Below are 27,779 nucleotides of genomic sequence, written 5' to 3' on the forward strand. Positions count from 1 at the left end.
ACCGGGACACCAGTGCTGGGACAGCCAGCACAGCCTGTCTCAGCAGCTCCAGACCTTCGCCGGTGGGGGGAGGACCAGGAGCAGAAGCAGCCAGAGCTGCATGGACCTCAGCCAGGACCTGGAGATCCTGTCGGAGTGAGTCTGCATCTCCTTCCAGCCCAAAGAGCTCTTCACCCTGCCAAGGTGCGGGCACTGCCCATGGCATGGAGGGACGGGGCAGCAGGACGGTCGCAGTGGGGACATCCCACGGCGCTGCAGTCCCAAGGCTCAGAGCCCCAGTGACCGTCCCCAGCTGGGAGGGCTGGGGATCACCTGGGGACCTGCAGCTAGTGGGGGGGTGCCAGGACGAGCAGGGGAGGGTGCTGGGTGCAGGAGGAATGCAGCTTGGCAGGAAGCACATCCCGAGGAAGCCGAGTGGTGCCAGCAGATAATGCGCCCAGGCTTCCTCCCACACCACTGCAGCCGCGGGGCCGGGGCTGCCGGCCGCTATCTGGCCCTGCAGGCCCACCAGCGTTGCCCTCCTCTCGCCGTATTATTATCGTTAGCTGGGAGGAAGCAGCTCGCCCATCCCCACCTTGTGCTTAACCCGCTGCTGCCTGCCCTGCTGCCCTCTGTCCCTTTGGCCAGGGGCTGGAGGCTCCATGGTGGCTCGAGGACGGTGCCAGGAGCTCGCCGCTGGCTTTGCCTGCTTGGGGACCAGCATCTCCCCTGGCCACGCTGCGTCCCAAGGGAGGACTCCTTCCTGGCACAGCTCCACGGCTGCCCCCACCACAGGAGGATGCTGACTGGCATTGAGGGAAGGTCCTGAAGGGCTTAGCTGTCTGTGGTTCCCTCCCCATTGTCTCTCCCCGCCCTGAGCTGGTCGGATCCTGCCCGGCGCTTCCTTTGGAAGCCTCCTGGGGAGGCACCGTGGGGCAGCCGCGTGATGCTTCCTGCACCCGGCTTTGCACAGATGTAGCTCAAGCACCTGGTGAGCACTGCGGAGGAAATCCCTCGCGGGGAACAGAATCACAACATTTCTCCAGCTCCATTTAAAGAGCCAGGACAGAGCTGAGCCGCAGGGGCTCTGGAGGAGACTTTTTTCTGCTCGTGGATCCTCGGATAAGCAAAATTCAGTCATTTCAGCATTCTCCAGATTACCTTGTTCTCCTGCAACTGAACTCTGCCAAATTGTCCCCCTCCCCATCTTCTTGTCTGGCAGGGAGAGGACCTCAGTCTCCTACCAGCACAGCCTAACCCTCCATGCTGCAGCTGCGTCCTCCAGTGCTGTGCTGAGCGCTGGTGCCCACGGGGCCAGGCAGGAGCCGAGGTACGTCACCCAGCCACCAGCGGCCCCGGGGACACCACGGGGACAGCACATCAAGCCAAAGCAAGAGGGCTGCAGGGCCCAGACAGCACCCTGGGGTGCTGGGCAGGGTGGGACCTTTGGGGTGTGCAGGGTGCAGGATGGACATGTAGTGCAGGAAAGGTCTGGGGAAGTTGGGCAGGGTCCTGTTGGGGCACAATCACTGTTTGGATCTTCCATGTGCTGGGGGCCCTGGGGACAGCGGATGGGGTTTGACTGTCCAGGGCTGGGGCAACGCCATGCTCAGCCCCGGGCAGGAGGTGGTTTGCTGGAGGAATCGTTGCTGCCGCCCCCGGTCCCCTGCACGTCACCGCCCAAACACATCAGGGCGACCCCTCTGCAAACCCAGGGGACGGGGACTGGCGCAGGGACTTCAGGGATGTCCCCGGAGACCAGTGGGTGCCCATCCCATGGTTTCTGTTGCAGCCTTTGCTGGAGACATGGAACAGAATGGCCAGGGAGACAGGAAGCTCCAGGGTTGGTGTCACCAGCCCCAGCATCTCCTGCTGCCCCCTCACCTCCATCAGCATCTCCCACCCTGTGCCCTTCCCTTCCACCCCACAAAGTGCCCCATGGGTTGGCCCTGCTGGCACAGGGACATCCATGCCGGTGATGTTCTCATGTTGCCTCCCTGCCCCTGGACTGGGTTTTCATCCCCACCAGCACCGCCTTTTGGCAGCTCAAGTTGTCTTTCTCTCCAGTGTCCCCCTCCTTGGAGCCAGGGAAGTGGCGCTGGGGAGGAGCTTGGCTTCTCCTGTTTGTTATTACAGGATAAAGTTACTCTTTAAAGCAGAGCCAGCGCTGTCAGGGCTGCATACCATCAGGGAACATCGCTTGTTCCCAGCGGCTCCGATTCTCTTCTTGTGCTCGCTTGGAGCCACCACGCTCCCAGCCCCAGGCACAGCGAGGGGGGCATGGATGGGGGGATCTGAGAAGGTGCTTGGAGGCTTCTCCTCCCACCCTGCGAGGGCCGAGAGCAAGGAAGACGGCCTCTCCATGAGCAGGAGAGCTCTCCTGGCTCTGGGGTGCGTGGGGAAACAGAAACAAAAAAGCAAAAGCCGGGGGCATTGGAAGGGCAGGAGCAGTGTGTCCTTGCTCAGCATGCAACTGGGAGGGCTGGTCCCGGATCCAGAGGTGTCCTTTGCTGGGGCCTGGCAGGGGCCGAGCAGCTCCCAAGTTGGTGTTTTTGGGGGCTCGAGCTGGGGCTTGCTGGGGGCCGGCCCCTTGGTGCTCAGCAGTGACGTGTGCGCGGGGTGGAGGGGAAGGAAACGGAGCTGGGGGGGTTTCCTGCAGAGCTCCTGCACCTTCTGTGCTGCTGCAGATGTCTCCAAGCCGGGCGGGGAGCCGAGACCCCGTGCAACCCAAGCGAGGTGCCAGGTCCCCAGCCCGCGCCCACCGCTGGCAGGGTGACGCCGGCCCCAACGCAGAGTCGTCCCCGGCAGGACGATGAGAGGCAGCACGTGCCAACAGCCAGCTGGCTGCGGCATGCCGAGCGTGTGACAGATAAAGGAGCCAGGACCTGGTGGCACTGACACGTGTGTCGCAGGCGTGTGAGGCCCCTGGACCTGCAGGGAGCCAGGGAGCCCCCGGGGCGCAGGGGAGCGTCGGCTGCGGTGGGAGGGCAGGGTCCGTGCTAGCAGCACGTGTCCCCGCGCTGCCGCTGCTCCACCATGAGGACAGTCAAGCAATGGGGCAGAATTGCCCAGAAGTTTGGGTGGTTTCCAGCGCTGGAGGTTTTCAAGACTGGACAAAGCTCAGAGCAACCTGGCCTGGCCTCAGACTGCCCTGAGCAGGAGGTGCCTTCCAACTCGAGTTGTCCTCAGGGATTAGGGTTGGAGAGGTGCTGGGGGTGTGTCTGAGTCCAGCGGTGCCCAGAGGGGGATGTAGGCAGGGGAGAGCAGGGGTGATAGGTGGCGATGGAACATGCAGGACATTGTCATGCTCCAGCTGGACATGCACACCCATTGCTAACTTGATGGGATCATTCCCGTAGGAGATGTGGGCCAGCCCTGGCCACTACCGCAGTGGCTCGTGTGCTTTTTCCAAGAAACTTTTGTACCAGGCAGCTGTGGCTGTGTGAGACACGGCTGCCTTCACCAGGCTCCTTGCATCCGTGTGTCCCCAGGGCTGGCATGAGCCTGGAAGCAGCCATGAAGCTGAGGGTAGCCCGATGCCTGTCCCTGCCGCGTGCTGGGATCACTCAGAAGCCTCCTTGCTTCATGACATGCTCTCACTCACATCAAGAACACAAAAAATCGGGTGTTTATGTGCCTTGCTGCATGATCCAGGCTGCTGGAGCCGCAGTCCGGCAGGGACAGGAGATGGTTACAGCCGCTTCCTATTGCCCTGCAGCTTGCTCATCCGTTCTCATTTCCTTAACCCATGTCCCAGTGCTTTCTTTGTTATTTTATTTGGAGGGCAGGGATTATTTGCTGAAGGCTGGGGGTTGCTGCTGGGGGTGCTTTCACATATCTCCGGCCGCTCTGGGAGACCAAAGTGGGGCTCCCTGAGCTGTGCCTGGGCTCTCAGTGACCCAGAGCTGGGCCCGGTGTGATGCCGAGTGCCGGGGCTTGCAGGAGAGTGCGCTGCTCCGCTGCCTGGCCGTGCCAGCGCCCTGCCGAGCCGCGTGCCGGTCTTGTGCATGACCTCAGCCTTCCTGCTCGGTGCGGGACAGGCCCTCAGGGGCTGCAGGAATCCTCTGAATCACAAATACTTTCGGAGTGATTACGCCAGGGCGTGAGATGTTTCCTACGGCGCGCTGAGGTGGGGATGGCTGCCTGCGTGTGGGAGACATCGTGGACCTGGCGTCTGGTCAGCTCTGTGCCTGTCCCCTCCAGTGGGGCCAGCGCTGGAGATGTTGCTTGCTGTCCTCCTGGGGTGGATCTGCTGCAGATCTGCCAGCTCTGGGTTTTCTGGTTTTGCTGCGGGGCCCTGCCTTGGGTGCCAGCTTGCCCAGCACAGTCTGGCCGAGCTGGCCACATTTCCAGCAGGGCTCAGAGGAGCGCGGCCAGCTGTGAGTCAGCTGGGGCTGCGGAGCTGGTTGCTCACACTGCCCCAGCGCCGTCCTGCCTCCGTTAACTCCTTCCCAGGTCACGCTCCTCCACCACGCACGCGGAGGAGCCAGGAGCCTGCAGCGGTGCTGGCTCAGCTCGGAGAGTGGGGCTCGTGGACGAGGCACCTTGCACTGGGGCATGGCCGAGGCGAACCGTGGCTGCACTGTACAAGCAGCTGGACATGAGGCTTCGGACGCTGGAGGCTCCCTCCTGCACCGCTCCAGCGCAGAGCAAGAATGCAGAGCATGCAGCTGCTCCGGGGCGTACGTGGAGGGAGGCATGGAGCCAAGCCCTGGCCTCGTGCCCTCTGGAGAGAGGGGAGAGGAGGACGTGGCTTGAGGCCCAGCCTCTAGTGAGAAGAGTGATTTGGGGGGAAGAAAGCCTCCACGTATTTGTCCGTGCCATGGATGCGGCTCGGAGGGCTCGCTGCTGGCTGGTGGGTGCTGAGCCTCCTTAAAGCCAGGGCTGGTGCTTTGGGGAGCAGCCAGATGGCTGAGAGCACTCAGGTGGCAGGCTTTTGCTGGCAAAGTTCAACCATGTCGAGCAAACTCCTGGTGACCCCGCAGAGCCCGTGGGCCAGGCAGAGCCTTGGCAGAGGGAGGGCTGAGCTCCGGGGACCCGGTCTGGCTGGGCAGGCAGGTGGAGGCTGAGGAGCTGTTTAAAATCACTGCCCCTTGTTCTGTCTCTCAGCTTCTGGAGAGCCACCTTCTCGGCATCGCAGGATGGTTGAGGTTGACCAGGACCTCCAGAGGCCACCGGGTCTAACCCCCTGCTGAGACAGGGCCACCTCTTGCTGTCAGGGTGTGGGTGACACCAGCCTGGCAGTCTCATGTTGGGGTGAGCTGTGCTGTGTTGGCCAGCCCTCTGAGCCAGCTGCTGACCTGCAGAGACAACTGGACGTGCCATGCAGAGCAGCTGCGGGGTGCAGTTGCAGACCAAATTCACAGCTGCCTCGCCAGGGTGGTGGCAGCTGCCTGAGTTCGCAGCGAGCCTGGAAATCCATGGGCCAAAGTGCTGACCTGGTGCTGGCACTGCTGGGACTGGGAGCACTCTGAGGATGACCCATGTGTGCTGAGAGCATCCTCCAGGTATTCTGCAGGGTCTTCTTCCCCTCCATGTTTTTTTTTTTGGTGAAGACCCCAGCAGGGAGGCCAGCAGAGTGTCTGCCAGGGGCAGGTCTGAGCTTAGCAGGGCACCTGTGCTTGCACTTTGAAGGTCCTCACATCCCTCTGAGCATCCACGCATCCCTCTGAGCAGTGTCAGAAGGGGACAGCAGTTTTCTGCCTTCCTCCAAGCACGTGGCTACCCTTGGAGAGCTTTTGGAGGTGGGCAAGGCAGCGACACCATCCACAAAGTGTGGGTGGAATCCACGCAGGACGTGACCCATCCCAGATGCTGTCACAGCTGGCGAGAAGGTGCTCAGTGTGCCAGGCATGTGTTGGGCCGTCCTGGTGGGACGGACACTGCGTGGCACCGGAGCTTTCAGGTGGGTTGATCGATCCCCATGCTTCCATTCAGTTCTCTCCATGCCTACCTGCAGCAGCCCTTTGGTTTGGCTTTTCCCTGCTATCCAAGGGTCCCGCTGTCCTCTCTGCCACATTTTCTCCGCCGCTCCTTCCACACAACCAGGCCAGCCTTGAGAGCTAGGACACCTGGCTTCCCACAGGCTGTCCCCAGCAGAGCCCCCCGGGCTCCACGTCTCTGCTCTGCGGCACTGCTCCGCTCCTCGGTGGCCCCCACGAGAGCGGTGGTGGCGCAGCGGTTTCCTTGTCACAGATATCGCCCTGCTCTGCTGAGCTCCGAGATGTGGCAATGATCTAATTAGCGCTTTTGCATTGCAGGGCTCGCTGGAGCACTGTGCTGTCTTGTCCTTGCTCCACGGATGTCTCGCTGGGGCCCAAAAGGCATCAGTCCCACTTAAAACTGGGTCGGTTTGGTATGATCTAGGACAAGCAGAGAGCGATGGGCTTGGGAGACAGGGGAGGAGTGGGACGCATTCGCCCTGCAGATGTTCCTCGTGGTGGGGCAGCGTGGCCTCCTCCCTCCCCACCACGCAGGGCTCTGTGGAGATGGCAGTGGCGTTTAGGGCTGCCAGGCAAGGGTGCGCTCTAGGGCACAACACGGAGCGCAGGGTATGGCCCGCAGCATCCATCAGGATGGCGAAGTGAACCCACGGCGGGGCTGCCTTCATCAGGGTGCTGGGAGGCTCCTGCCCTGCGGAGGCTGGAGGCCGGTGGAGAGGAAGGCTGTGGGTCTGTGCCTGTGCTGTCCCCTGGCAGAACGGGATTGCTGTTCAGCAGAGGGGAGGTCGTGGTCTGTGCGTGGCTCTTGCTCGCTGGGGGTGGGCAGGAAGGCGGCGAGATCCCCGGGTGGCAGCAGAGCTGGGCTCAGCGATGCTTGGGTCTCTGCCACCGACTGACCGTGCAGCCTCGGTCACATCCCTTCCCCTCCCAGAGGTACTTTCCCCTCGGCCTGCACGCTGCATAATGTGCTTGGAGCTGCACCTTGGGGGGCCGTGGTGGCCCGACCGTGGCAGGGGGCTCCATCCACTTGCTCTCCTGGTGAGGACACACCGGGTGCGGGCACGGGTGCCAGCAGCAGCACGCGTCCCCGGCCAGCAGCAGCACGCAGGGCCACCAACGCCAGCGCCGTGCGGGCTGGCCCCAGGCTCCTCGGTGGGCACGGGCTGGTGGGGGCCCATCATGGTCCGTGGGGACGCTCGTCCTCACCCTGCTGGCGGTGCTGGTCGCGGTCGCAGTGGCGGCGGTGGCGGTGTCACCGGTGGCAGTGTCACCGGTGGCGCTGGCAGCGGCGGCTCCTCGGGGAGGGCCGGCGGGGGAGGCGCTCGGTGGATCCGCCATTGGCGCCGGCCGTGCCGTGGTTTCCTGCCGAAATCACATGGCTCTCGCGTTTCCATGGAGAGTGGCCGGGGTGGGCGCTGCCAAGCGCCTGTGAGCCTTCCCTGCCTGCTCCCCGTCCATGGGAGAGGAACAAAGGCGATGCACCCAGCCAGGCCTGCTCTCGCCACCCGCGCCGTCCCCTGCCTCTCCTGGGACATGTGAGTGCCACCGGCCCCGACACCCGGCCCCGTGGCGGGGGGCTCCGTGGCGGGGGCGCGCCGTCAGCTTGTCCCTGCTCGGGTGGGGACAAGGACAGGGCTCGGCTGCTCCGTCCTCGGGTCTGGACGGAGGCACCGAGCGTGGGCTGGGGGCCCCACCACCACCGGGCGCGTGGGCCGAGCGCCTCGGGGACGCGGGGATGCGGGGACGGCGGTGACACCGGTGACACCGGCTGCCCACGTCGGGGCGGGGGTCTGGGGCAGAGGGGCGGAGGTCCCGTCCTGCCCCATGGGGGACGGGAGGTGACGGGGCTGCGGCAGCGCCCGGTGCAGGGCCCCGGGGCGCCGGGTGCCGGCCATGGCTGGGGGCTGCCTCCTCCTCCTCGCTGCGGGCCGGGCAATGGAGGGAGGAATGCTCGGAGGAATTAATGAGACAGATCTGGCTTTGTTGTGGGCCCCATCCTCCTATCTCCCGGCCCTGCCAAGAAATCCTTTGGGAAGCCACGCGCCGTTAACCCCTTCCCTGCTGTGACACAGGGCTCGGCTGTGCCCTGGCCCCATATGGATCCGGCCACAGCACCCCTGTGGCCATCAAGGGGACCTGGCGTGTCCCACCACCCCTTACTCCCGGCCGTGGTGGCTGGTGGAGGTCCCTGAGGCTTTGCCATGTTCCCGGTGCAGGGGACAGCTCAGTGGGGTGGGAGCTGGGGTGCTCCATGCTGTCCCCACAGCGGAGCCGAGCAGGGGCGTGGGGACCTGCGGGAGGTGACGCGTGGCTCTGGGCTGTCTCCTTGTGGTGCTCCCGAGGGGGACATCCCGATGGGGTGCCTGGAGGGACCTGGGGCTGGGTGCCCCCCAAAATGCCCTTGTGTCGGGCTCCAGCCCTGGTGGTGGAGGCTGTGACGGGCACGCTGCCATGCCCCGCAGTGGCTCTAGCCTGGAGAACCAGGTTTTGGGGTCCCAGAGACGCAGTAAGGGCAGGGCAGCTGTCCCTGCCGTCCCCAGGGGACATGGAACTGTGGAGCCCCAGCTTTGTGTGGGCGGAGGCCGCTGCAGGGCTGCTCCCACCGCCCATCTCCCCGGCTTGTGCTTTGGGGCTATTTATAGGGCTGCCGTTTATATCTGTGCTATTTCTGCCCTGCATGGGGAAGGCGCGAGGAAGTGACGGAGAGGACTCCAGCCTGCTGTGCCCAACCCACCGGAGCTGATTTTGTCACCAGCATTGTCACCTCCTGCCCCCTCCCAGGTCTCCCCCATGTGCACCAGCTCTTCTCCCCCCATCCTCTTTTGGGTGGCAGCAGCTCCTGTCCTGGCCCCTTGCCATGCCCGTGCTGTCCCCAGGAAGGGCCTGAAATAGCTCCTCCATCACCTTGGCCTTTGTCTAATTGGTGCTGGTGCCACCGGGGGACCCTGCTTCTTGGGCAGGTGGCCTTGGAGCTGGCTCCTCTGTAACACGCTGCGGTGGTGCTGGGGGCAGCAGGGAGCAGCCAGGGATGTCCCCGTGTTTGGTGCAGCCGGGCAGCAGGGCTCTGGGAACCTCGTCCTGCTCCCCGTGGAAGGGCAGGCATCCTCCCACAGCGTCTTGGGCTTTCTTTGCCTGCCAGGACCGAGGCTGTGGCCATGTCTCCACCGCGGGCTGGTTGGGATGCTGCTGGGGGGCTCTGCTGGGAATTAACATTGCGTCTGGATGCCTCTGCACCCTTGAGGGTTTGACGTTTTAAGGAAGAACTGAGCAAAATAACTTTGCCTGTGGCTCTTGCCGTGGCCTGATCCAGGGGATCTCCCATCTCGATCCCTGCACCTTGTGTTTGTAGATGCCTTGTTTGGGATGGGGGAGGCTCGGGGCAGCTCTCCAGGCCCAGGAGAGGAGCAGACAGAGGGGACATCCCATGGAAAACGTCTGTGTGCAGTGCCGTACCCACGTCCCGTGGGTCTTTTGGTGGTCTCCCAGCGGGTGATGCTGATGGCAGTGCTGTGCCTTCACTGCCTGCGTTACCGGCCGCCCACCGGCAGCTTCCGCAGAGAGTCCGCGTTAAGCTTTAATGAGGACAAACGAGCTGGCATGGGCCAGGGCTGCGGGCGCGCTGCCTGGGCGTGTGCCGGGCACCAGCCCCATGCGGCTGCCAGCAGCGCCGGCACGGTGAGGCCGTGCAGGAGGTCGGCCTCGCTTGTGCGGCAGCCTCCGCAGCTCAGCAGCCTCCCTGGCCCCGGGGCCGGGAGCTCCGTAGCTAGCTCTGTCAGGGTGAAGGATGCTGTTTCACCTCCTGGTGCATCCTGCTCAGGGGGTCTGCAGGGCCGAGGGAGATAGGGGATCTCACCACGCCTCGGGGCTGTGCGGGTGGCTGGCTCTGCTCCGTGCCTGTGTCACTGGAGCGGAGGCTGCGGGCAGGCGGGTGACAAGACACTTCTGTTGCCAGCTCCCTGGCGTGGAGGCCTTCCTCTGCAGCAAGCACCAGGATGTTTTCTGCAGGCTGCTGGCTGCTGCTGGGGGAAATGCCCCCAGATGCCTCCTCCCCGCAACTCCATGTGGCACTAGGGTGGCAGGGTGCACCAATAGCACCCCAGCGCTGTAAGCACCCCGTAAAGATTCTCCCCTGATGCATTTCATCCTGAACCTTGCCTGACCTCCCTCTAAAAGCAGCAGCAAACAGGAAGGGAGCCGGGGAGGGAGGCGTCTCTTCCTGCCGTGGTGACGGCAGCCTTTTCCAGCCGGGATGGGGCCGGGCTGCTCCAGCCTCCTCCTTTGGAGCTGGGGCTATGGTCAGACAAAGGCCAGGACCCAGGCAGGGACCTGTGGCCCCAAAGTGGGTCACATCTGTGCCATGGACAGGCTGCAGGGTCCCCTTGCTGTAGGATGTGCCACGCTGGGCAGCTCTGCTGCTCTCCAGGGACAGAGACTCGGGTTCTTCTTGCCCTTAGGCTCAGCACTGCTCCACAAAGGACTTTTCCCTGTCCTTGCACCTCTCCTGCCCCTTGGGATCCGGAAACCCGTGGGAATGTAGCCTGTTCTGGCTCACCGTTCATGCCCTGCTGATTTTAGTGCTGAATTCCTATGCGGGGTGAAGAGGCTGGGGAGAAACCCCACGTCGTTACAGGTACCACAGCCATGCCCTTTGGTCCCCACATGGGAATTGCACCCAGCATCTTTCCAGAGCCCTGCAAGGAGGTCCTTGCTGAAGCCAGCTGCTGCGAGACACAGGCTAGGAAAGTCGGCCAGGAAATCTTTTCCCCTGGCAGCTGCTGCGTCTGGTGGCCACATAAGGTGCACAGCGGGCATGCTGTGGGACACCCGCAGCAAAGCCAAGGCGGGCTTCAAAATTGAACAAAACAAAACAAAACAAACAGAACAGCCATCCAGAAGAGAGCAGCAGCGACGTGAGCACTGCCTGCTTGTGCTGGGCTTATCAAAGGGGCCCCTTCCCTGCGGAGGGGATGGACGGACGGACAGACGGACGTCCTCCCTTCCCCGGACCTTGAGTCACGGCCGGGGGCCGCGGCAGGGCCGTGATGTCAGCCCGTGGGCAGGGGAAGCGTGGGAGGGGACAGCCGCCCGGGGCAGCCCTCCCTGCGGCCCCGTGCACCCCAGCGGCATGAGAGCCAGCCCGACACCGCCGCCCGCAGCGCCCCGCACGCCGTTCCCCGCCGGACGGGGACGTGCCGCCGCATCCCGCCATGAACGGCAAGCAGAAAGGTACCGAGCGCCCGCCGAGGGCTTCGCTGAGCTTTCACCCAGCTCTAAAATCACCTGGGGAGCTGGGAGCCTCCCAGACACCGAAACGTGGCCGGAGCGGGGCGAGGGGGACATGGATTGGGGCTTGGGTTGTGTGTGTCTTTCTGGGCAGGGGAGGCTGGGGGTAAGGTGCTCTGTGCCATGGGGAGATGTGGGGCTGTGGGGGCGCTGGCTCTGTTCCCCATAGCCCTGGCCGAAGCAGTGGCCCCGCAGAGAGCTCAGCGCTGATGTGCAGCAGATGTGGTGCTCGGGAGCTCGCGCGTCCCCACCGCTCAGCAGACCCTGGTAACCTGGGGGGGTGGCGAGACAGGGGGGCCCTGAGGTTTGCAGGGCGATGTGGCTGGTCTTTTGGGGGCTTTTCCTGGGAGAGGGACTGCACCCTTGCCCCGGGGAGGAGAGCTGTCCCTGCTGGGGTACCAGGGATGGGTGTCTGTGACCTGAGGGGCGGCTGTCACAACATGTGGTGTCGCGATAGGTGTGTGGTGGTCTAGGACCCGCCGCCTGCCAACCCCCCTGTGGGGGGGTCCTGGGGCTCCTTCCCTACACAGGGACCACGTTCCCCTGGCAGGATTTGGGGGGGAGCTGCTGGTGCCCAACACGGCACCCTGGAGAAGACCAGGTTGGGGTGAAGGAGGCATTTGGGACCTTCGCAAGGTTCTGCCAACCCCACCAGGATCCTTCCAGAGGCACTCATGAAGCAGAGCCCTGTGAGCTCTGCTCAGTGCCTCTGAGAAGGCTCGCAGCCCGCCCCAGAGCAGGAGCAGGGGCTGGTGCCCCATGGATGGGCCACGTTCCCATCTGGGGGGCATGGAGGTGATCTGCAGCCCCTCCGCCTCCAAAGGGATGGGGATCCTGCTGGGCGCTTGGTCTGCGCCCTTGCTGGTGGGGACCTGTCCATCTGCAGGGGATCCAGCCTGCTGGGTGCAGCCACCTTCAGTGGGTGGTCCGGGGCCACAGCTCAGATATCCTAGGAACCACATTGTGCTTCGGCACTGCGGTGGGGACACCCCCTGGGTACCACTTTGGGGCTTCCATCCCCCTCGGGGAGCCTATGGGTGCCCCGGGATGGGCAGCGGGGTGCGCTGTCACTGTGTCCCCCCCGTTGTGAGCCCTGCCCTGCCCTTCCTTGGGGACACTCCGAGGGGTAAATAAGCACTTCCTCCAATTCTTCCCATTCGCAGCTCCTTCCCTTTCCTGCCTCCCTCCCGCTCAAGGAGCCGGCCGGCGGGGGCGGACGCCGACACTGCGCTCAGGGCTCTGCGGGTGCCAGCGGGGTCTGTGGCTCCGGCGGGGGCCGTGACCCGTAGCACCGGGAGTTTCTCTCCTGGCTGAGTCACGGGGGGCTATGGTGCCGCTCACGGTTTCTGACTCATCCTGCTCCCAAAGCTGATGCCCCCCCTCAGCGTGCCACGGGCTGGGCTGGGGGCAGGCGGGGAAGGGGCCCGGGAGAGGCAGAGCGCGGAGGAGGTCAGAGAAGAGGTGGCTCCCAGGCCCTCTGCTGATCCCCGGATGCTCCCATCCTCCGAGCTGGGGCGGGAAGGAGGAGGCAGAGCATGGCCAAACGCTGTCCCGGGCCGGAAAGGGGCTGGCGGGGGGCCGGGGCGTGCGTGCGGGTTAAGGCAGCAGGGACGCAGCTGTGCAAACAAGGGCGCAGTGGCTGGAGTGGAGGGAACGGCGCCAAACGCCCGCGTTTGCAGGCTCCAAAGGTTTTCCCTGCGGTGCACCCTCCTAGCAAGGGCGAGCTCGCCCAAAGGTGCCCTTGCTGGGGTGCCCCACGGTGCCCGGGGGGGTGGGTGCACCCTGTTGGTGCTACAGCCTGGCTGTGGGTCCCAGCCCTGGGGGCCATGGTGCCGGAGGGCGCCGCATTGGCCACCCTTGGGTGCGATGTGTCTGGACGTGGCGGTGGGGCTGGGGGCTCGGAAGGAGCCGGTTTGGGTTCCTGGGGCGTCTCAGGCTCCCATGGTGTTGATAAACCCGAAAGAGCGACCTGAGGCTGGTGTCTGAGTGTCAGAAACAGAAACCAGCTGGGACCAACCCAGCCGGTTGGACTGCCCCCTCCGTGCGCGAGAGGAGGCTGGTAGCAGCATTCTTGGTGTCCGAATCATCTGGAGAACGCCAGGCACCGGGACAGGGGCTGGCGAGCCCACGGGGAGGGCTCCGGCGCTCCCCGCCGCCGTCGGCACAGCTGGCAGCGCCTGGATCCTCTGCCCTCCCGGCTGCCTCCGTGGGCAGGGCTGGACGGAGTGACAGGGACAGACAGACGGGCAGACAGACGGACGGGCCAGGCTCCTGGACTGTGCACCGTGGCAGGGGAGAGCTGCGGGTGCTCCGCGACTGAGGCACGGCGAGGTGGAAAGCTTCGTCAGAAGGCGGCTTCATTAGCGCTGTAATTAGGGGCAGGGGGCGGGGGCTTTGTGGGGCTGGCAGGGGCAGGGACGCGAGGCTCCGTGGGGCTGCTCATCTTTGGGGCTCTTTCTCAGAGGGCTCGTGCAGCGGGCTCGGCTGGTGGCGGGGACACGAGTGTGTCAGTGCCCCCCCAGCGCTGGCCTCCCTGCACTGAGGGGCTCCAGACCACCATGGGCAAGATGCCGGGGCCAGCTGCCCCTTCCGAGCGTGCCTCGGGCTCTGCTGGCGCCTCCGGTACCAGGTACCTCTTATCTCGGTAATGTCAGGAATGCACCGCGCTGGGGCTTCCCCTGTTCCGCGGGAGGAGTGTGCCAGGATCAGACCCCACCGTGCCCAGCTCGATGCCTGCCTGTGCCAGGCGTGAGCATCCCCCGTGGTCAGCAGGAGGATGGGGTTCGTGGGGCATCCCCCTCCTGGCACAGGGGATGGGCTGCGGGGTACCGCGTGTGGGGATGCAGGTACTGGAGGTGCTGGGAGAAATCACTGGGATGTCGCAATGCGGGGAGCGCTTTGGTATGGGATGAGGCCACCGGTCCCTGGGCTGGGGCACAGGGATGTGGTGCTGTCAGTGGCCACAGCTTGTGGCAGCGCTCCTGGTCCTGATGCTCGAAGCCAGGAGCATGTCCCAGCTGCTTGAGCCTCTCTGAGGGATTTGGGAAGAGAGGTCGGGCATCACTCGGTCCTGGGGAGTTATGCTGCCGAAAGGCATTGCCCCCTGCGACATCCCCAGCATCCTTCCCCCAATGCAGTACCCGCACACCCCGGTGCCTGATGCCCCTCCTGAGAACCCCCCCCATGCCCCCATGTTGTGATATGGGCAGCACCAGTGCCACAGGCCTTGCTCACTCAGTGGGGAGCAGATTAAACAGCCCTGCAGAGGGTAATCTGCCCAGGCCCTGCAGGGATTACAGCTCCTCCTAATGAGCTTAATTGGGACAGTGTTGTCCTGACGACTGGAGGGACCGGCACCAAGGTAACGCCGAGGCTGTGGGACCCACAGAGCTGCTTGGCTTGGACCGAGCAGCGAGGGGGGGACGTGGACCTGCTGCTTCCCAGCTCCGCTCGCAGGGAGACCATCAGCAGTGGCAGCTGCTGGCTCCTTTTGGCCTCTGCCCAGTGGCCCTGGGAGCTGGGGACACCTGGGCTCACCCTGGTGCTGGAGGAGGCTGGGGCATGGCTTTGCAGCGGCTGAGCGGGTGCGTGGGGACGTTGGGGCCGGGCTGCAGGGCTCTGCCGCACCGGGGGAGGCTTTGCCTGGCCGTGGAGGTGCCCCAGGCCCAGGCTGGTGACACCGGGCTCCCCGGCCTCTGCTTGAGGCTGCAGGGCCAGGAGGAGCCGCAGACCGTCTGTGGCTGTGTACCTCCGGCAGTGGCCGGGGACGCAGCGATGCTCTCCATGGTGCAGGGTGGCAGCGGGGTCCAGGCCCCGGCACTCAGAAATCTGCTTCGTCCTGCCCGAGGCGCGCGGCTGGCATTGCCTTGGGGACAGGAGGCAGTTTTGGGGCTTCTGCGGTGGCTGCGGGGACTTCCCAGGGTCCCGGGGGGCAGGGAATGGCTCTGCCTTTCCTTTCCCGTTGCAGAGCTCCTGGAAAGGGCCGGGGAGTTTCCAAAGCACTTTGTTGTCCGTGGGTTTCCATCCTGCTCGCCGGAGCGAGAGGAAGTGAGCATGGAGACAGCAAAGGGCCGGGCAGCAGGGTCCGGCCCCGCACCCTTCCTGCCCCGGTGGCGAGGTGGCCGGGGGTGGCTGGGGGACAGAGGGACACATCTGGGGATGAACTGGGGCTCAGGAGGCTGGCCATGATGTTGGGCACTGGGCATCAGCCTCTTCCCGTGGCTTGCATGGGGCCACACGGGGACATATCCAGGTGCCGCAGCCACCCTGCTGCGTGGGTGCCACCGCTGTCCCTGCCTCGGTGGCAGCCCTGCCTGTGTGCACTGCTGCTGGTGACCCTACCATCTCGTGTCCCGCAGGGAGGCCCTCCAGGTCACACTCAACGATGTCGCTGTCTGCGCGCCCGCAGCGCCGAGTCCTCGTCGCCAAGATCAATAGGAGCCAGTCGTTCGCCGGAGTGAACTCGACAGCGGACCGGCCCTTCAGGTAGGAGAGGGGTGCTGGTGCTGCTCGGTGCGAGGGATGGGGACAGGGACGGGGACAGCACTGGTGGCAGGACCCGAGGTGCTGCCCCTTCCTGCTGCATCTCCTGCAGGGACCTTCGTGGTAACCAGGGGATGTCGCGCTGGGGGCTGCGGGGAGTGTTGAGGCCAGGTGGGACACTGAGTCCATCCCCAACCCTCATCTGTCCCCATTCCAGCCGGGAGGAAGGGCCCTGCTGCCGGAGCATGGCGGGGGCAGGCATAGCACGATGGTCCTCAGGAAGTCCTTAAGGTTTTCCCTGTGACCATCTCGTCATGTTTAATGACTGCAGTGAAGGAGCCTGTGTGGTTTTGAAGCTTTGTGTCTCGACCGCCTTGACGTCCTGTGGCTGCGAGTTTCTCTGTTTGAGTGCTGGCATGAGTCAGGGCTTCCTCTGGGTCATTGTAAACCTGTTGCTGGAAGGTTTTGTTGACTGCCCATGAGTTCTGCTGAGAGGAGCGGCGAGCAGAAGGTCCCTGCTTAACCTCTCCACTGCTGGCGATTTTATGGGGCCCATCGTATGGCTCCCCCTTTGCTGAACCTGACATCAAGGGGAACCACCCCAGGTGCTGCTCATCCCTGCACCCTCTGCTCCTTTCCTAGCTCCTCACGGGGAGGGAGCTGCGGGTGCGTCTTGGGACAAGCATGCCGTGGGTTTGGGCTGTGGCATTTTAATGCTTTTGATCCCATTTCCATGCTCCTTACCTCCCAGTGCACCCAGCACCTCCCAGCCAGGACAGACGGCTGGGTGGCGGGGGAAAGCAGTGCCGAGAGCAAGCCAGGCTCCAGCAGCACCTCCAGGAGCCTTGCCAGGCTGTGGGACTGCAGCGGGGTGGGCACAGGGCTGGGCAGAGCTTCCCCATGCCTGGGAGCAGACCTCCAGCCCTGCTCAGCTCTCGTCCCGAGGAGCTGCTCCCCTTCTGCAGGTTGCTCCTGTCTGGAGCCTCTGAGCCTTTTTGTGGTGCTCCAGCTGCTGGCCACCAGCACACGTCTCTGGATCTGGGGCTGCTGGAGTGGCAAGCAAGCGATGGGGAGATGCTCGTGGTGCCCAGGGCCCTAGAGGATGAGAATGAGGAGGGATGGCCATGGAAAACAAGCACTTGCCCATCGCGCTGGCTTGGGATGAGGCCAAGACATTCACTTTCCCCTACTGATATTTCGGGGAAGTTTTCTGGCCGCTCCTCCAAGGAGCCGCACAGGATGGGAGGTCCGGCCCGGGACGGCGCTGGTGGCACAGCCGCGCTGGAGGGCGGAAGGGAAGATCCGGCCCTGGCATTGCTGGAGGGGCTGGGGAGCGACTGTTGCACAAGGCAGGAAGGGCGGTGTTGGGGTGGCAGGAGAGATGTCCCTGCTCCGTGTTGCTGTGCCGATGATGGGGTGACAGGCTCCTCGTCCCCATGTTGCTCCCATGCTGACACTGGCTGGGGTCCCTCTCTGCAACCCCACAGTGGCAACCCGGGGTGCTGGAGATGGAGCAGAGCACGGTCACCCTCTGGGGGATGGCCAGGGCTGGAGATGCCCCCATGGCCACTCCAGGAGCTCAGCTTGGATCCAGGAGGTGCAAGTTTGCCTTTGCTCTCCCTAAAAGGAGCCTGGGACCCCACAGAGGCATCCCCATGGCCAGCATCTCCAACCCCTCTGAGATGGGGTTAACTCCCCGTTGTCCTCCACCATGAGCTAAGCCGGTGTTTCCTTGTCCTCCATGTTCACTTTGGGGTGGCCAAATACATCCAGGGGCCATTCTCCCTCCTCGCTCTCCTGTCTGCTGTGGCAGTGAGGTCTGGCACTGCCCGGGAGGGGGCTTCATGGGGAGGCTGAGCAGGCACAGGACCGACCTCGGTGCCTGTGGACCGTGCATCCCAGCTGGCCGCTCTGCAGCACCGGTGCATGAAGTGCTTCTCGTCCCTGCACATGGGGTGCCCGAGCACCCCACCAAACATCTGCATCGCTCCTTTTGGCCCTGGTGCTTCCTCCAGCAGGCAGGAGGATGCTGCAAAGTGCCCGCTGCCACGTGTGGGCGCGGGGTGGGAGCCGTCGGGGCGGACGACAGCAGGGGCGCGGGTGCGTGGGGCAGGCAGCCCCGCAGCCGTGCACAGCCCCGTCTCGCCCGGCCCCGCTGGCCGGTTAGACTGGCTGCCAGCGAGTCGTGGGAGAGGCAGGCAGGTCCGGACGGAGCTCCCAGGACCTGGCCTCCTTTCCGGAGCTCCCTGTCGCGAGACAGAGGGTGCCCAGGGGGACCCCGGCGCTGCGGGCTCACCCTGACTGTGCCGGCTCTGCCTGCCTGTCTCGCCAGGAACCTCTCGCCCTTCACGCCCACCGTCTCCCGCAAGACTGGCTCCAGGGTCAGTAGGATGTTCTCAATGTCCCACAAATCCCCACCACCCAAGGTGCCTCAGCCCAACCGCCTGGATGAGGTGTACGAAGCGCTCAAGAAGGGCTTGACGTAAGTGCTGGGGCCCCCCACGGCTGGGTGGTTGGAGTCAGGGAGCACCCACGTGGGCCCCCCCGTGGCCAGCTTGGCATGGGTTGGGGGTGGCAGCCACCCAGCAGGGTCACGCCGGCTCTCCTGGGCACGTCCTGCTCCTGCACAAGAATTGCGTGGGGAATGGGAGTGCGAGTCCCAGGGTCCCACAGCAGGAGGGACGCAGTGGCACCACCTCCCCGAGACCATCCCCAGCTGGGGTGCGCCCAGTGCTGCAGCAGTGCCCCATGCCACATCCCACGCAGAAGCCCACGCGGGCTCCCTTGCTGGGGTGGGGAATGGAGTGTGGGGCCTGGTGGCGTGGTTCCAGACTGACCCCGCGGTGCTGGTGTCCCCAGAGCCTACCTGGAGGTACACCAGCTGGAACTGGAGAAGCTCAGCACCCAGATCCGCGAGTCCAAGAGGAATTCACGCCTGGTGAGTGATGCTGGGAAGTGTCTCACGGGGAGCAATGCTTTGAGCAGACCCTGGGTTGTGGTCATGGCTGGGACTTGGTCCAGCTGTGCCCCAGGGAACAGCCTGCTTCTGTGGGGACATCAGGGGCCAGCCCGGGCTCTGGTGTCGGGCTGCACGGGGCTCCTGTCCTGCTGCCATGCACTGTCCAGCCCTGGCTGGGTGCTGCATGTCCATGCTGACATGCTATGGGTGACGGGTGCGCCATGTGCCAGGGCTCCTTGGGTGGGCAGAGCTGGCTTTGTGCTGCATCTTATCCCTCTCCTCTCTCCTCCAGGGCTTCCTCTACGATCTGGATAAGGTAAGCGGGAGCGGTGCCCCGTCCCCCTTGCCTCCCCACATCCCAGTGCCAGGGATGTGCCGCCGCCAGCCCCTTCCCTGCTTGTGCTCTACCTCTACTGCCCTCCTTCCCCTGGGTGGCTGGGACTGGGGCTCTGTGGCAGAGTGGCAGGGGACAACACAGAGACTGCTGGTGGCTTTTAGCCCTCTTCTTGGGACATGTCCTAGCTGCAGCACAAGCATGGAGCAGGGCCGTGTCCTGTCCTGCAGCTCCTCTGGGGGAGCCTCTCACGCCACCTCCTCTGTTTTTCCAGCAAGTGAAGTCAATTGAGCGCTTCCTGCGTCGCCTGGAATTTCATGCTAGTAAGGTAGGAGCTGGGGAGCGGGTTGGGCTTTGGGCTTCTGGCCTCTGTGTGGCGCAGGGACGTGGGAGCCTGGTTGTCCTGTGGTGCCCCAGGCACTGGGAGACCTCCTCAAGAAGCCACTGTCGCTGCCTGCTGCTTGTCCCCCTGCCCCTCACTGCACCTCTGGCCTGTTCTTGCAGATCGACGAGCTCTACGAAGCCTACTGCATCCAGCGGCGGCTCCGCGATGGGGCCCACAACATGGTCAAGGCTTACAGCACGGGCTCACCGGGCAGCCGAGAGGCACGCGAGAGCCTCGCTGAGGCCAGCAAGGGCTACAAGGAGTACACGGAGGTCAGGCACCATGCACTGGGTGGGCTGGGAAGGTGCTGACACCATGGACTGTGGGTGACGGGAGCTCTGTCCCTTGTCCCCAGAACATGTGCCTGCTGGAGAGCGAGCTGGAGAGCCAGCTGGGCGAGTTCCACGTCCGGATGAAAGGTAAGGCATCCCTCCCCAGCCCCGGCCCTACACAAGCACATCTTGTCCTGACGCCCCTCTGCCTTCTCTTGCAGGGCTGGCAGGTTTCGCCCGGCTCTGCGCTGGCGACCAGTACGAGGTTCGTGGGGCTTTGGGCTTACGGATGGGGATCTGGTCTCCTCCCTCCCTGTGGTCCTCGCTGTGCCTGGGGGTTGTGGGTGGGCCTTGTCCTGGGTGCTGGTGCCGCACTGGGGACCTGTGGTGGGTGGCCCTGGATGTGCAGAGAGCATCTCCCCCATCCCCATGTCTCTGCTCCTTTCCCAGATCTTCATGAAGTACGGGCGGCAGCGGTGGAAGCTGCGTGGGCGCATCGAGGTGAACAGCAAGCAGGTGTGGGACAGCGAGGAGATGGTTTTCTTGCCTCTCATCACCGAGTTCCTCTCCATCAAGGTATGGGGACCTGCAGGGAGGCAGCAGTGGGGCAGGAGGGTGTGGGCCAGGGGGCACCTTCCTGGCCAGAGCCGTGTTAGGGAAACAGCAGCGATGACTGTGGTGAGGACACGTGTGAGGAGCCATGTGCTGGCTGTGGGAGGAGAACGTGACCAAGGCAGCACCGGGACCTGGTGGGGGACCAGGACCTCACCCAAATCCAGCCCTTGCTGGGGATGGAAGATGCTGTCTGGTGGTGGTGGCATCCTGGCAGCATCAGGGGTGCTGCGTGCACAGCTGCCAATGGGCTTGTCTCATCCTCTCCTCCTCCTCCTTCTCCAGGTGACGGAGCTAAAGAGCCTGGCCAACCATGTGGTGGTGGGCAACGTGTCCTGTGAGACCAAGGACCTCTTTGCAGCTCTCCCCCAGGTGGTGGCTGTGGATATCAACGACTTGGGTACCCTCAAACTCAGCCTGGAGGTGACCTGGAAGTGAGTACCCCGGCAGGCTTTGCTGGTAGCATGTGGCAGGGCTGGGGACCCAGTGCTGGCCTGCCTTGAGCTTTCACCCATCCCAAAACTTGGCTGCAATTCTGGAAAGCCATAAGTGGACCGAAGAGCACCCTGGTGTGCTATCCAACACCCTCCCACTCACTGCAGAGCAGGGTTGAGACCTCCTGGCTTGGGAAGCTCCCCTCACCTCCCTGCTCTCCTCCGCAGCCCCTTCGACAAGGATGACCAGCCCTCGGCAGCCAGCAGTGTCAACAAGGCCTCCACGGTGAACAAGCGCTTCTCCACCTACAACCAGAGCCCGCCTGACACGCCGTCCCTACGGGAGCAGGCTTTCTACGTAAGTGTGGGGCCACACGGAGCTGCCTGTGGCTGGGGCGAGGTGGCCCGCGGTGGGATCTGCTTCGTTGAGTTGCACGTGTCAGGAGAAGTCCCCATGGGTGGCACAGCTTGGGGACAAGGGCGGGCAGACCTGCCCTGGAGCTCTGCTCCATCCATCCGACCACAGCCCCCGGCACCAGCCCTCCCACCCTCACAGCTCCTCTTCTCTCTGCCCAAGAGCCCGGCGCGGGCAGCCGACAAGCACGGCTGGTCCTTGTTGGACATCTTTCGGGAGACACTTTTGGAGAAGCTGTCTCGGAGCTGCTCCTGCGGCGACGTCTCCTCGGTCGAGCTCAGGAGATGGCCGCGGCCGGGCCGCGTAAGTGCGAGGGCTGGAGCCGGCCTGTAGCGTAGCCCAGTGGCGTGGCCGTCCTGCCGTAGCGTAGCCACTCCTCGTCTCCTACTCACCAGTGAGTAGAAGGCCTGGCCGTGTCCCTGCTGGTGGCCGTGGTGTGCTGTGCCGTGGTGGCGCTGGCATGACGCTAACGTGGCGTGGTGCCAGCACGGCGCTGGCATGAGGTTGGCGTGGTGCTGGCATGACGTTGGCTGGTGTGACGCTGGGGTGACACCGGTGTGACGTCGCTGTGAAGCCGCCGTGACGTTGTTGACATCTCCGTGACGTCATCGTGATGTCACCATGACGTCATCGTGACATCAGTGTGATGGCGGTGCTGCCCCCTGCGGGCTGGTGGCGGGGCTGTCGCTCTCCTTGCAGCCGAGGCCTCCCGGTGTCGTGCCCGCCATGCTGGGTGCCGCCGGCTGGAAGGGGCAGCAGCGCGCCGAGGGGTGCCCCTTCCAGCCCTGAGGGTCGCCGCGGCCTTGGTGCCTCCTGACACCCTCTCGTCCCCTCCACAGAACATGCTGCGGCGCCAGGAGGAGCTGGAGAACGGCACAGCCTGGTCCATCTCCTCCGAGTCGTCGGACGACTCCTCGAGCCCCCAGCTGTCGGGCAGCGCCCGCCACGCCGCCAAGCCCATCGTGCAGCCCGAGGTGCAGGCCTCGGCCCCCGCCATCGAGATCGCCTTCTCCCAGCAGCAGGAGGAGGCCGGGGCCAGCGGCAGCGTCCCTGCCGGGCCGGCTCTGCCGGGGCACCCGGAGGAGCAGGGCGGCCGCAAGAAGGACCCGGTGGCCAACGGGCACGTGCCCTACGCCCGGACTCTCAGCCACATCAGTGAAGCCAGTGTGGACGCGAGCATGGAGGCCAAGGCTGTGGAGAGCCTGTGGGAGCCCTCTCCCAGCCCAGAGGACCCCAGTGCGGGCGAGCCGGATGCGGACTCCCTCCCTGGCGCCTCAAACTCGGTGCCAGAGGCCTGGGCAGAACAGGACAATGGCCCCGAGGCCAAGCCCCGTGCTGTGGTGGCGTGGGCTGAGACTTGTGAGATGGAGGCTGAGCCAGTGGCAAGCTCGGCACCCAGCCCGGCACTGGCACAGGAGGTTTGCGGCAGCGAGGCCCCCGCGCCGGCCGCGGTGCTGGCACAGGCCCCCGCCGAAGAGGAGCCCGTCCTCGCCCCACACTTGGCCGCCAGCCCCCCAGCAGTACCACGGGTGAAGGCCGTGGACTCAGGGCTGGAGGAGGCCATCAGCCTCCTGGCCTCAGCCCTGGATGACTATCGGGGACAGTTCCCAGAGCTGCAGCCCCTGGAACGGGAGCTCAAACACCTGGAAGAGATCCTGCTGGTGAGGAGGCTCAGGAGTCCACACAGTAGTTGGGGACAAGGGGCAAGGATGGTGGGGCCATCCCTGATGGCAGTGAACAGGGACAAGGGTGGTGGGGCCATCCCTGATGGCAGTGGCCAGGGACAAGGGTGGTGGGGCCACTTTGGCTGCCTTGCCAAGACCTGTCCGTGCCAAGACCCATCCATGCCATCCCTTCCTCCACAGCACAAGCAGGGTGTGTTCCTCAGCCGGGCCTCAAGCATCAGCCTCACAGTGGAGCACGCTCTGGAGAGCTTCAGCTTCCTCAACACCTCGGACATGGAGGACTCAGAGGGCTCCGAGGAGGATGCTCTCCATGACGAGAGGTGGGCAGCAGGGGGCTCGCAGAATGGGGCCTGGGGCAGGATGTGGCCCTGGGGCAGCTGGGATGGGGGTGCCCAGTTCTGTTAGGGTGCCTCCCTGCACATCTAGGTGGCCCCATCTCAGCTGGGGACAGTCCCAGCTCGTGAAGTAGCAGGATCTGGCCCTGCTGGGGAGCACAGAGCCACCCGTGTCTCCATGGGCACTGGGTGCCGTGTGCTCCTGGGACCGATTCCTTTGTCCAGTCCTGAGCAGCTGTGATACTGTAGGTCCTACAGAAACTGCCCAGTGTTGCCCCCACAGCAGTGGGTGAGGAAGGGCTGGATCCAGGCTTCCTGCACTGACCCAGCTCGGTGTCTCCCTGGTTTGCAGGAGGGCCAGCAGAGCCCGGCGTGGGAGCAGGGCCCCCAGCGCTGGTGAGGTGGGAGCAGATGACGCAGGGACATGCAGTGGCTCCGAAGGCAGTGCTGACCCCATGAGCACTGGCAACGAGTTCCTGGATAAGGCCCTGGTGCTTCACCTCCACAACTGCAACCGCCTGCTGCTGGTGAGAACAGGGTCTGGGGCACGGTGTTGGGATACATCCTGGGGTTGGCCATGGCTCCCTGAAGCTTCTGGCCCTGATAAACCTCCTTGAGACGTCTCGCTGTGCTGGGGTCTGGGCGCTGCACTCTGACCCTAATGTCCTTGGTGTGCCTGTGCCTTGCAGAAGCTGGGCACCTTTGGGCCCCTGCGGTGCCACGAGATGTACGCCCTGGACAGGCTGCTGCGGGAGGCGCAGGTGCTGGAGATCGTGTGCCAGCTGATGGAGGAGCGATTGGAAGCAGCCTGCTCTGCTGCCGGAGGTAAAGGCGGCGCGGGGCTGCGCGGGGCTGCGCGGGCAGGAGGTGCCAGCCCACCACCAGAGGAGGCTTGACAGCGCCTGTCCCCGCAGTGGTGCAGTTCTCGACGCGGAAGGAAGGGGTGCTGCCCCTTTGGGACCGCTGCGTGGAGCTGCCCAACGTCTACACCTGCCCCGTGGAGCGGTTCCTGCAGGTGCTCAGCGCCCAGTATGCAGCACCCATCAACGAGCGGCACCCAGGACTGGCTGATGCAGGTGAGCCCATGGGATTCGGGGAGGGAGCTGCCAGCCCAACAAGGTGCCTGCGACTGCTGCACAGCCTGACCCTGTCCCTGTCCCACAGTGTGTGTGAAGCTGGTGGAGGATGTGCTGAATCGGCGGCTGCCCCGGCGGCCCGGCGGCACCCAAGGCGAGCAGGTCACCGTCTTCCAGTACTGGAGCCACTTTGAGTCCCTTGGTGCCCTGGTGCTTGACACCTACGTGATGGAGCTGGCGGAGGAAGGTGGGTGCCCTCCTGCCCTCTCAAAACCCTGGCTTGGGGTTCCCAGCCCTGAGTATGGGGTGGCAGAGGCTGTTGCACCCATGCTGTAGGGTGTGCAGCACCTCCACATGCCACGGGCCACCACCCAGAGGCTCGCCCATTGTTGGGGCAGACCTGATCCATTACTGGTGCACAGCCCCCTCCCATGCTGCCTTCCCGGGCACCCTCTGGACCTTGCAGGTCCCCAGCATCGCGGCTTGGTGCCCCAGCAGCTGGGCACTGACCCTAGTCACCCTGTGTGGGGTCCCTGTGCCTGGTGTGTGCAGGCTGAGCATGCAGCTGCGTGGGGAGGAGGCAGGGGTGAGCGGGCTGGCAGTGCTCACCTGGCTGTCCCCGCAGTGCTGCTGGCGCAGAACCTCAACTCAGACGACCAGGACGTGGTGCTTCGGGCGCTGAAGCGTGTGCCCGAGGGCCGCCTGAAGAAGGAAGGGCTGAAGGCGCTGAGCCTGCTCCTCGTGGAGGGCAACAGCAAGGTGGTGAGCGCCGTGTCGGCCCAGCTCCGCAGCCTGGCGGAAAACCCCCGCTTCCGCCAGCGGGTACGTCGCGGGTGCGAGGGGAGGAGGTGGGCTCCAGGGACGCTGCCCTGCGTGGTGGCACTGACCCCTTGCTCTGCCCCAGGCCCTTGTGTGCTACCTGGACCAGCTGGAGGATGAGGAGGTGCAGACGCGCGTGGCCGGGTGCGCGGCGCTGGGCTGCCTCAAGGTGAGGGGGTGTCGGGAGGAGCAGCAGAGCCCGTGGGCCATTCGCTTTCACGGCTGGGCTGGCCATGGGGTGGATGAAGAGGAATCTACGTGCCCAGGGCAGCCCAGCAGTGCCCCAGTGGTCTCTGCACGCCCTCTGGCTCCTGGGAGAAATGGGCTGGTGGTGCCCAAAACTTGCCAGAGAACCAGGCAGGGGCACCAGGAAGGGAAAAAGGGAAAGGGCACAGTCAAGGGACTTTGCTTCCCAGGGCTGGGCTGGAGGAAGGAGAGTTCCATGGGGACTTGGGGACTTGCCTTGCCAGCCTGGGTCCTGCCATGGGCACCTGGGAACCTGTGCTGCCTTCCCCTCTGGTCTGTGTCTACGTGGATGGTGCTGCCAGCAGTGCTCAGCCCTTTGCCCCTCTCCTACAGGCCAAGGAGAGCATTGAGCAGCTGGTTTACCTGTGCCAAACCGACAAGGAGCCCGTGCGGGAGGCAGCCAAGCAGAGCCTGATGCTGTGTGGTGAGTGTCCTGTGGTACCCCTGCTCCCTCCACACTCACGGCTCCCTCCATGCCCCCAAGGGGCATCTCCAAGCCCCACGCTGCCTGCGGGAGAGGGTGACCTGCACTGGTCCCTGCCTACCCCACGCTCTGGCTCATGGTGCCCTAAGCTCTGCGGGGCGAGAGCAGGCTGGCGGTGGGCAGTGAGGGCCAGGAGTCCTGCGGCCACAGTGCTAAGCGTGGTTGTTATTTATTATTTGCTAGATGGCACTGAGAGAACCATCTGAGTGGGTTTCTAGGCCTCCAGGTCGCGGCAGCTGCTGCACAGGTTGGGACACGTGAGCCGTCCTCGTCCCCCAGTCCCCGCTCCTGCCGCTTTGCTCACGAATGTCTCCGTCTTAGAGCCTGTCAGCCGTGTCACGTTTTGGAGTCTGTGTGTCTTGGTTGTTCGTAGCGCCCATCCCCGTGGCACCGCCGGCACACGTAGGTGCCTTGTGTCCCGTGTCCCAGCAGATTGTCCACATCACCAGCTCCTGCTGGGGATGGCCGCTGTGTGCAGATTTGTGTGCGGGGCTGCCAGGCAAAGATCCCTGAGCCAGCTTGTGGTGTGGACGTGTGCATCCCTGTGTTTATGTGGGGATCCTGGCGAGCCCTCGGGGGTCCCCATGTGGGTGCATGCAGATGTGCACAGCTGTTTGGGATGCTGTTTGGCACAGCCCCGAGTCCTGGCCAGTTTGCCTGAGCCAGGCTGTCCGCAAGCATGTGGGGCCAGCAGCCAGTGCTCTTGAAGCTGAGCTGCGGGTGATCCCTGCCCTGTGTGGGCACGGGCATGGCAGGCAGCTGAAGAACAGGACTTGCAGCATCTGAATCAGGAGCTCTGGGGGCTTTTAGAGCCTGATCCCGGCTGGGACCTGTCCAAGGGTGTGCTAAGGAGAACAGGAAAGGTCTCTGCTCTGTCTGAACCACACTGGCTCAGCTCTGCCGGGCATTAGGCACGTTTTCCTTAAAGGCTGGGGAGGGCAGATGGGGACAGGCAACGGCCAGAGCTTCTGCAGTGTGCTTTGCTTCACTGACCACAGCATGTGCTTGCAGGGGAAGATGGCAAATCAGCTCACCGGCGGCTGGAGGAGACCCTGGACAGCCTCCCGAGGATCTTCGCGCCAGCCAGCATGGCCAGTACAGCTTTCTGAGACGCCGCACGAAGCCACCCGCCATCCCTCGAGGGCAAAGGCACCGCTGGGCTACCTGGGCTTGCACGGACTGGGCCCAGCCAGGAGCCAGCAGCCCCCAGCTCGCGGCAGCACAGCGCAGTATTACCCCCGCCGGCAGCTGGCCGCGGCCGCACACTGCCTTACGGAGCACCGCTTCCCCTGCCCCCAGACACTAGCCATGCGGGGTGCCACGTACGCACCCCCAGGCGAGGAGGGGGGGAGCTCGCCGCACGTCCCACCCTTCTATTGCTATTTAAAATACACGGGGAAAACCGCCCTTCCTGCCCCACCGCCGGGATCGGAGCGGCAGGGAGACGTACTGGATTTCTCTGCCTCCTGCCTTCCTGTCGCGTGAGGGCACGTGCCCTTCCCCGGAAGGACCTGCACTTTGGAAACGACGCCGTTTCTTTCCAGGAGTCGCCTGGGCTGTGGGGACTGCTGCCCTTTGCCGCCTGGAAGTCCCCAGGACTTAAATAAAATGAAATATGAGATATTAATATATTCTGCTGGCGTTTCTTCTTTCCAGCTCCACGTGCTCCTGTCCCTCCCCAGTGGTGGCTGCAGGGAGTGTAGCGAGATAACGGCCCCAGCCCAGAGCCCTTCCTGCCCTGCTGGGAAGCGCTGTGGAGGGCAGGGGCAGGAGGAGTGACAGAGGGACAGACAGACGGACGGACGGAAGCTGCCACCTTTTTTTTGGTTTTATTTTATTTTTTATTTACAGATTTTTGCAGAAAAACGAAAGCAAAAAATTCTTTTTCTATAATGTCTCTATAAATCTATATATAATGTAATTACAGAGAATGACTAATTTTGATTTTAAACCAGAAATAAAAACAAACCTTTAATGAGCATTGGTGTCGCCGCGTGGGTGTTTCTCCGGCCTCGATGCCACGGGGCAGTGCGAGCT

General features: G+C 64.3%; 1 protein-coding gene across 11 annotated transcripts; it reads left to right on the top strand.

Annotated features, from left to right (window-relative positions):
• Positions 1–27,721, top strand: RIPOR1 (RHO family interacting cell polarization regulator 1). 11 transcript variants are annotated; one of them, XM_040571447.1, is made up of 23 exons: positions 6,712–7,456; positions 15,563–15,689; positions 18,019–18,168; positions 18,546–18,624; positions 18,938–18,961; positions 19,254–19,307; positions 19,484–19,636; positions 19,720–19,783; positions 19,858–19,901; positions 20,087–20,212; positions 20,534–20,682; positions 20,911–21,040; positions 21,937–22,758; positions 22,963–23,102; positions 23,470–23,644; positions 23,807–23,942; positions 24,032–24,193; positions 24,282–24,440; positions 24,819–25,015; positions 25,098–25,181; positions 25,592–25,682; positions 25,926–25,989; positions 26,754–26,831. In XM_040571447.1, exons 1-22 carry the CDS (start codon positions 7,378–7,380, stop codon positions 25,946–25,948), a joined length of 3,168 nt encoding a protein of 1,055 aa, XP_040427381.1. In that variant the 5' UTR covers positions 6,712–7,377; the 3' UTR covers positions 25,949–25,989; positions 26,754–26,831. The 11 variants fall into 11 exon arrangements, with proteins under 11 accessions (XP_040427374.1, XP_040427377.1, XP_040427381.1 ...); XM_040571440.1 differs by lacking the exons at positions 6,712–7,456; positions 25,926–25,989 and adding exons at positions 1–183; positions 1,202–1,309 and having other exon boundaries at positions 21,937–23,102; positions 26,754–27,721; XM_040571445.1 differs by lacking the exon at positions 25,926–25,989 and having other exon boundaries at positions 26,754–27,721.
• Positions 27,722–27,779: the final 58 nt, after the last annotated feature.

The sequence above is a fragment of the Cygnus olor genome, chromosome 12, assembly GCF_009769625.2.
Source record: "Cygnus olor isolate bCygOlo1 chromosome 12, bCygOlo1.pri.v2, whole genome shotgun sequence".
Lineage (NCBI taxonomy): Eukaryota > Metazoa > Chordata > Aves > Anseriformes > Anatidae > Cygnus > Cygnus olor.

Bases quoted from the DNA above. Each gene is read 5' to 3' on its own strand.
- RIPOR1 (XM_040571436.1), top strand. From the start codon at position 7,378: ATGGGAGAGGAACAAAGGCGATGCACCCAGCCAGGCCTGCTCTCGCCA. The intron at 20,213-20,533 runs GTATGGGGACCT...CTCCTTCTCCAG, and splicing joins CCGAGTTCCTCTCCATCAAG to GTGACGGAGCTAAAGAGCCT. The intron at 20,683-20,910 runs GTGAGTACCCCG...TCTCCTCCGCAG, and splicing joins AGCCTGGAGGTGACCTGGAA to CCCCTTCGACAAGGATGACC.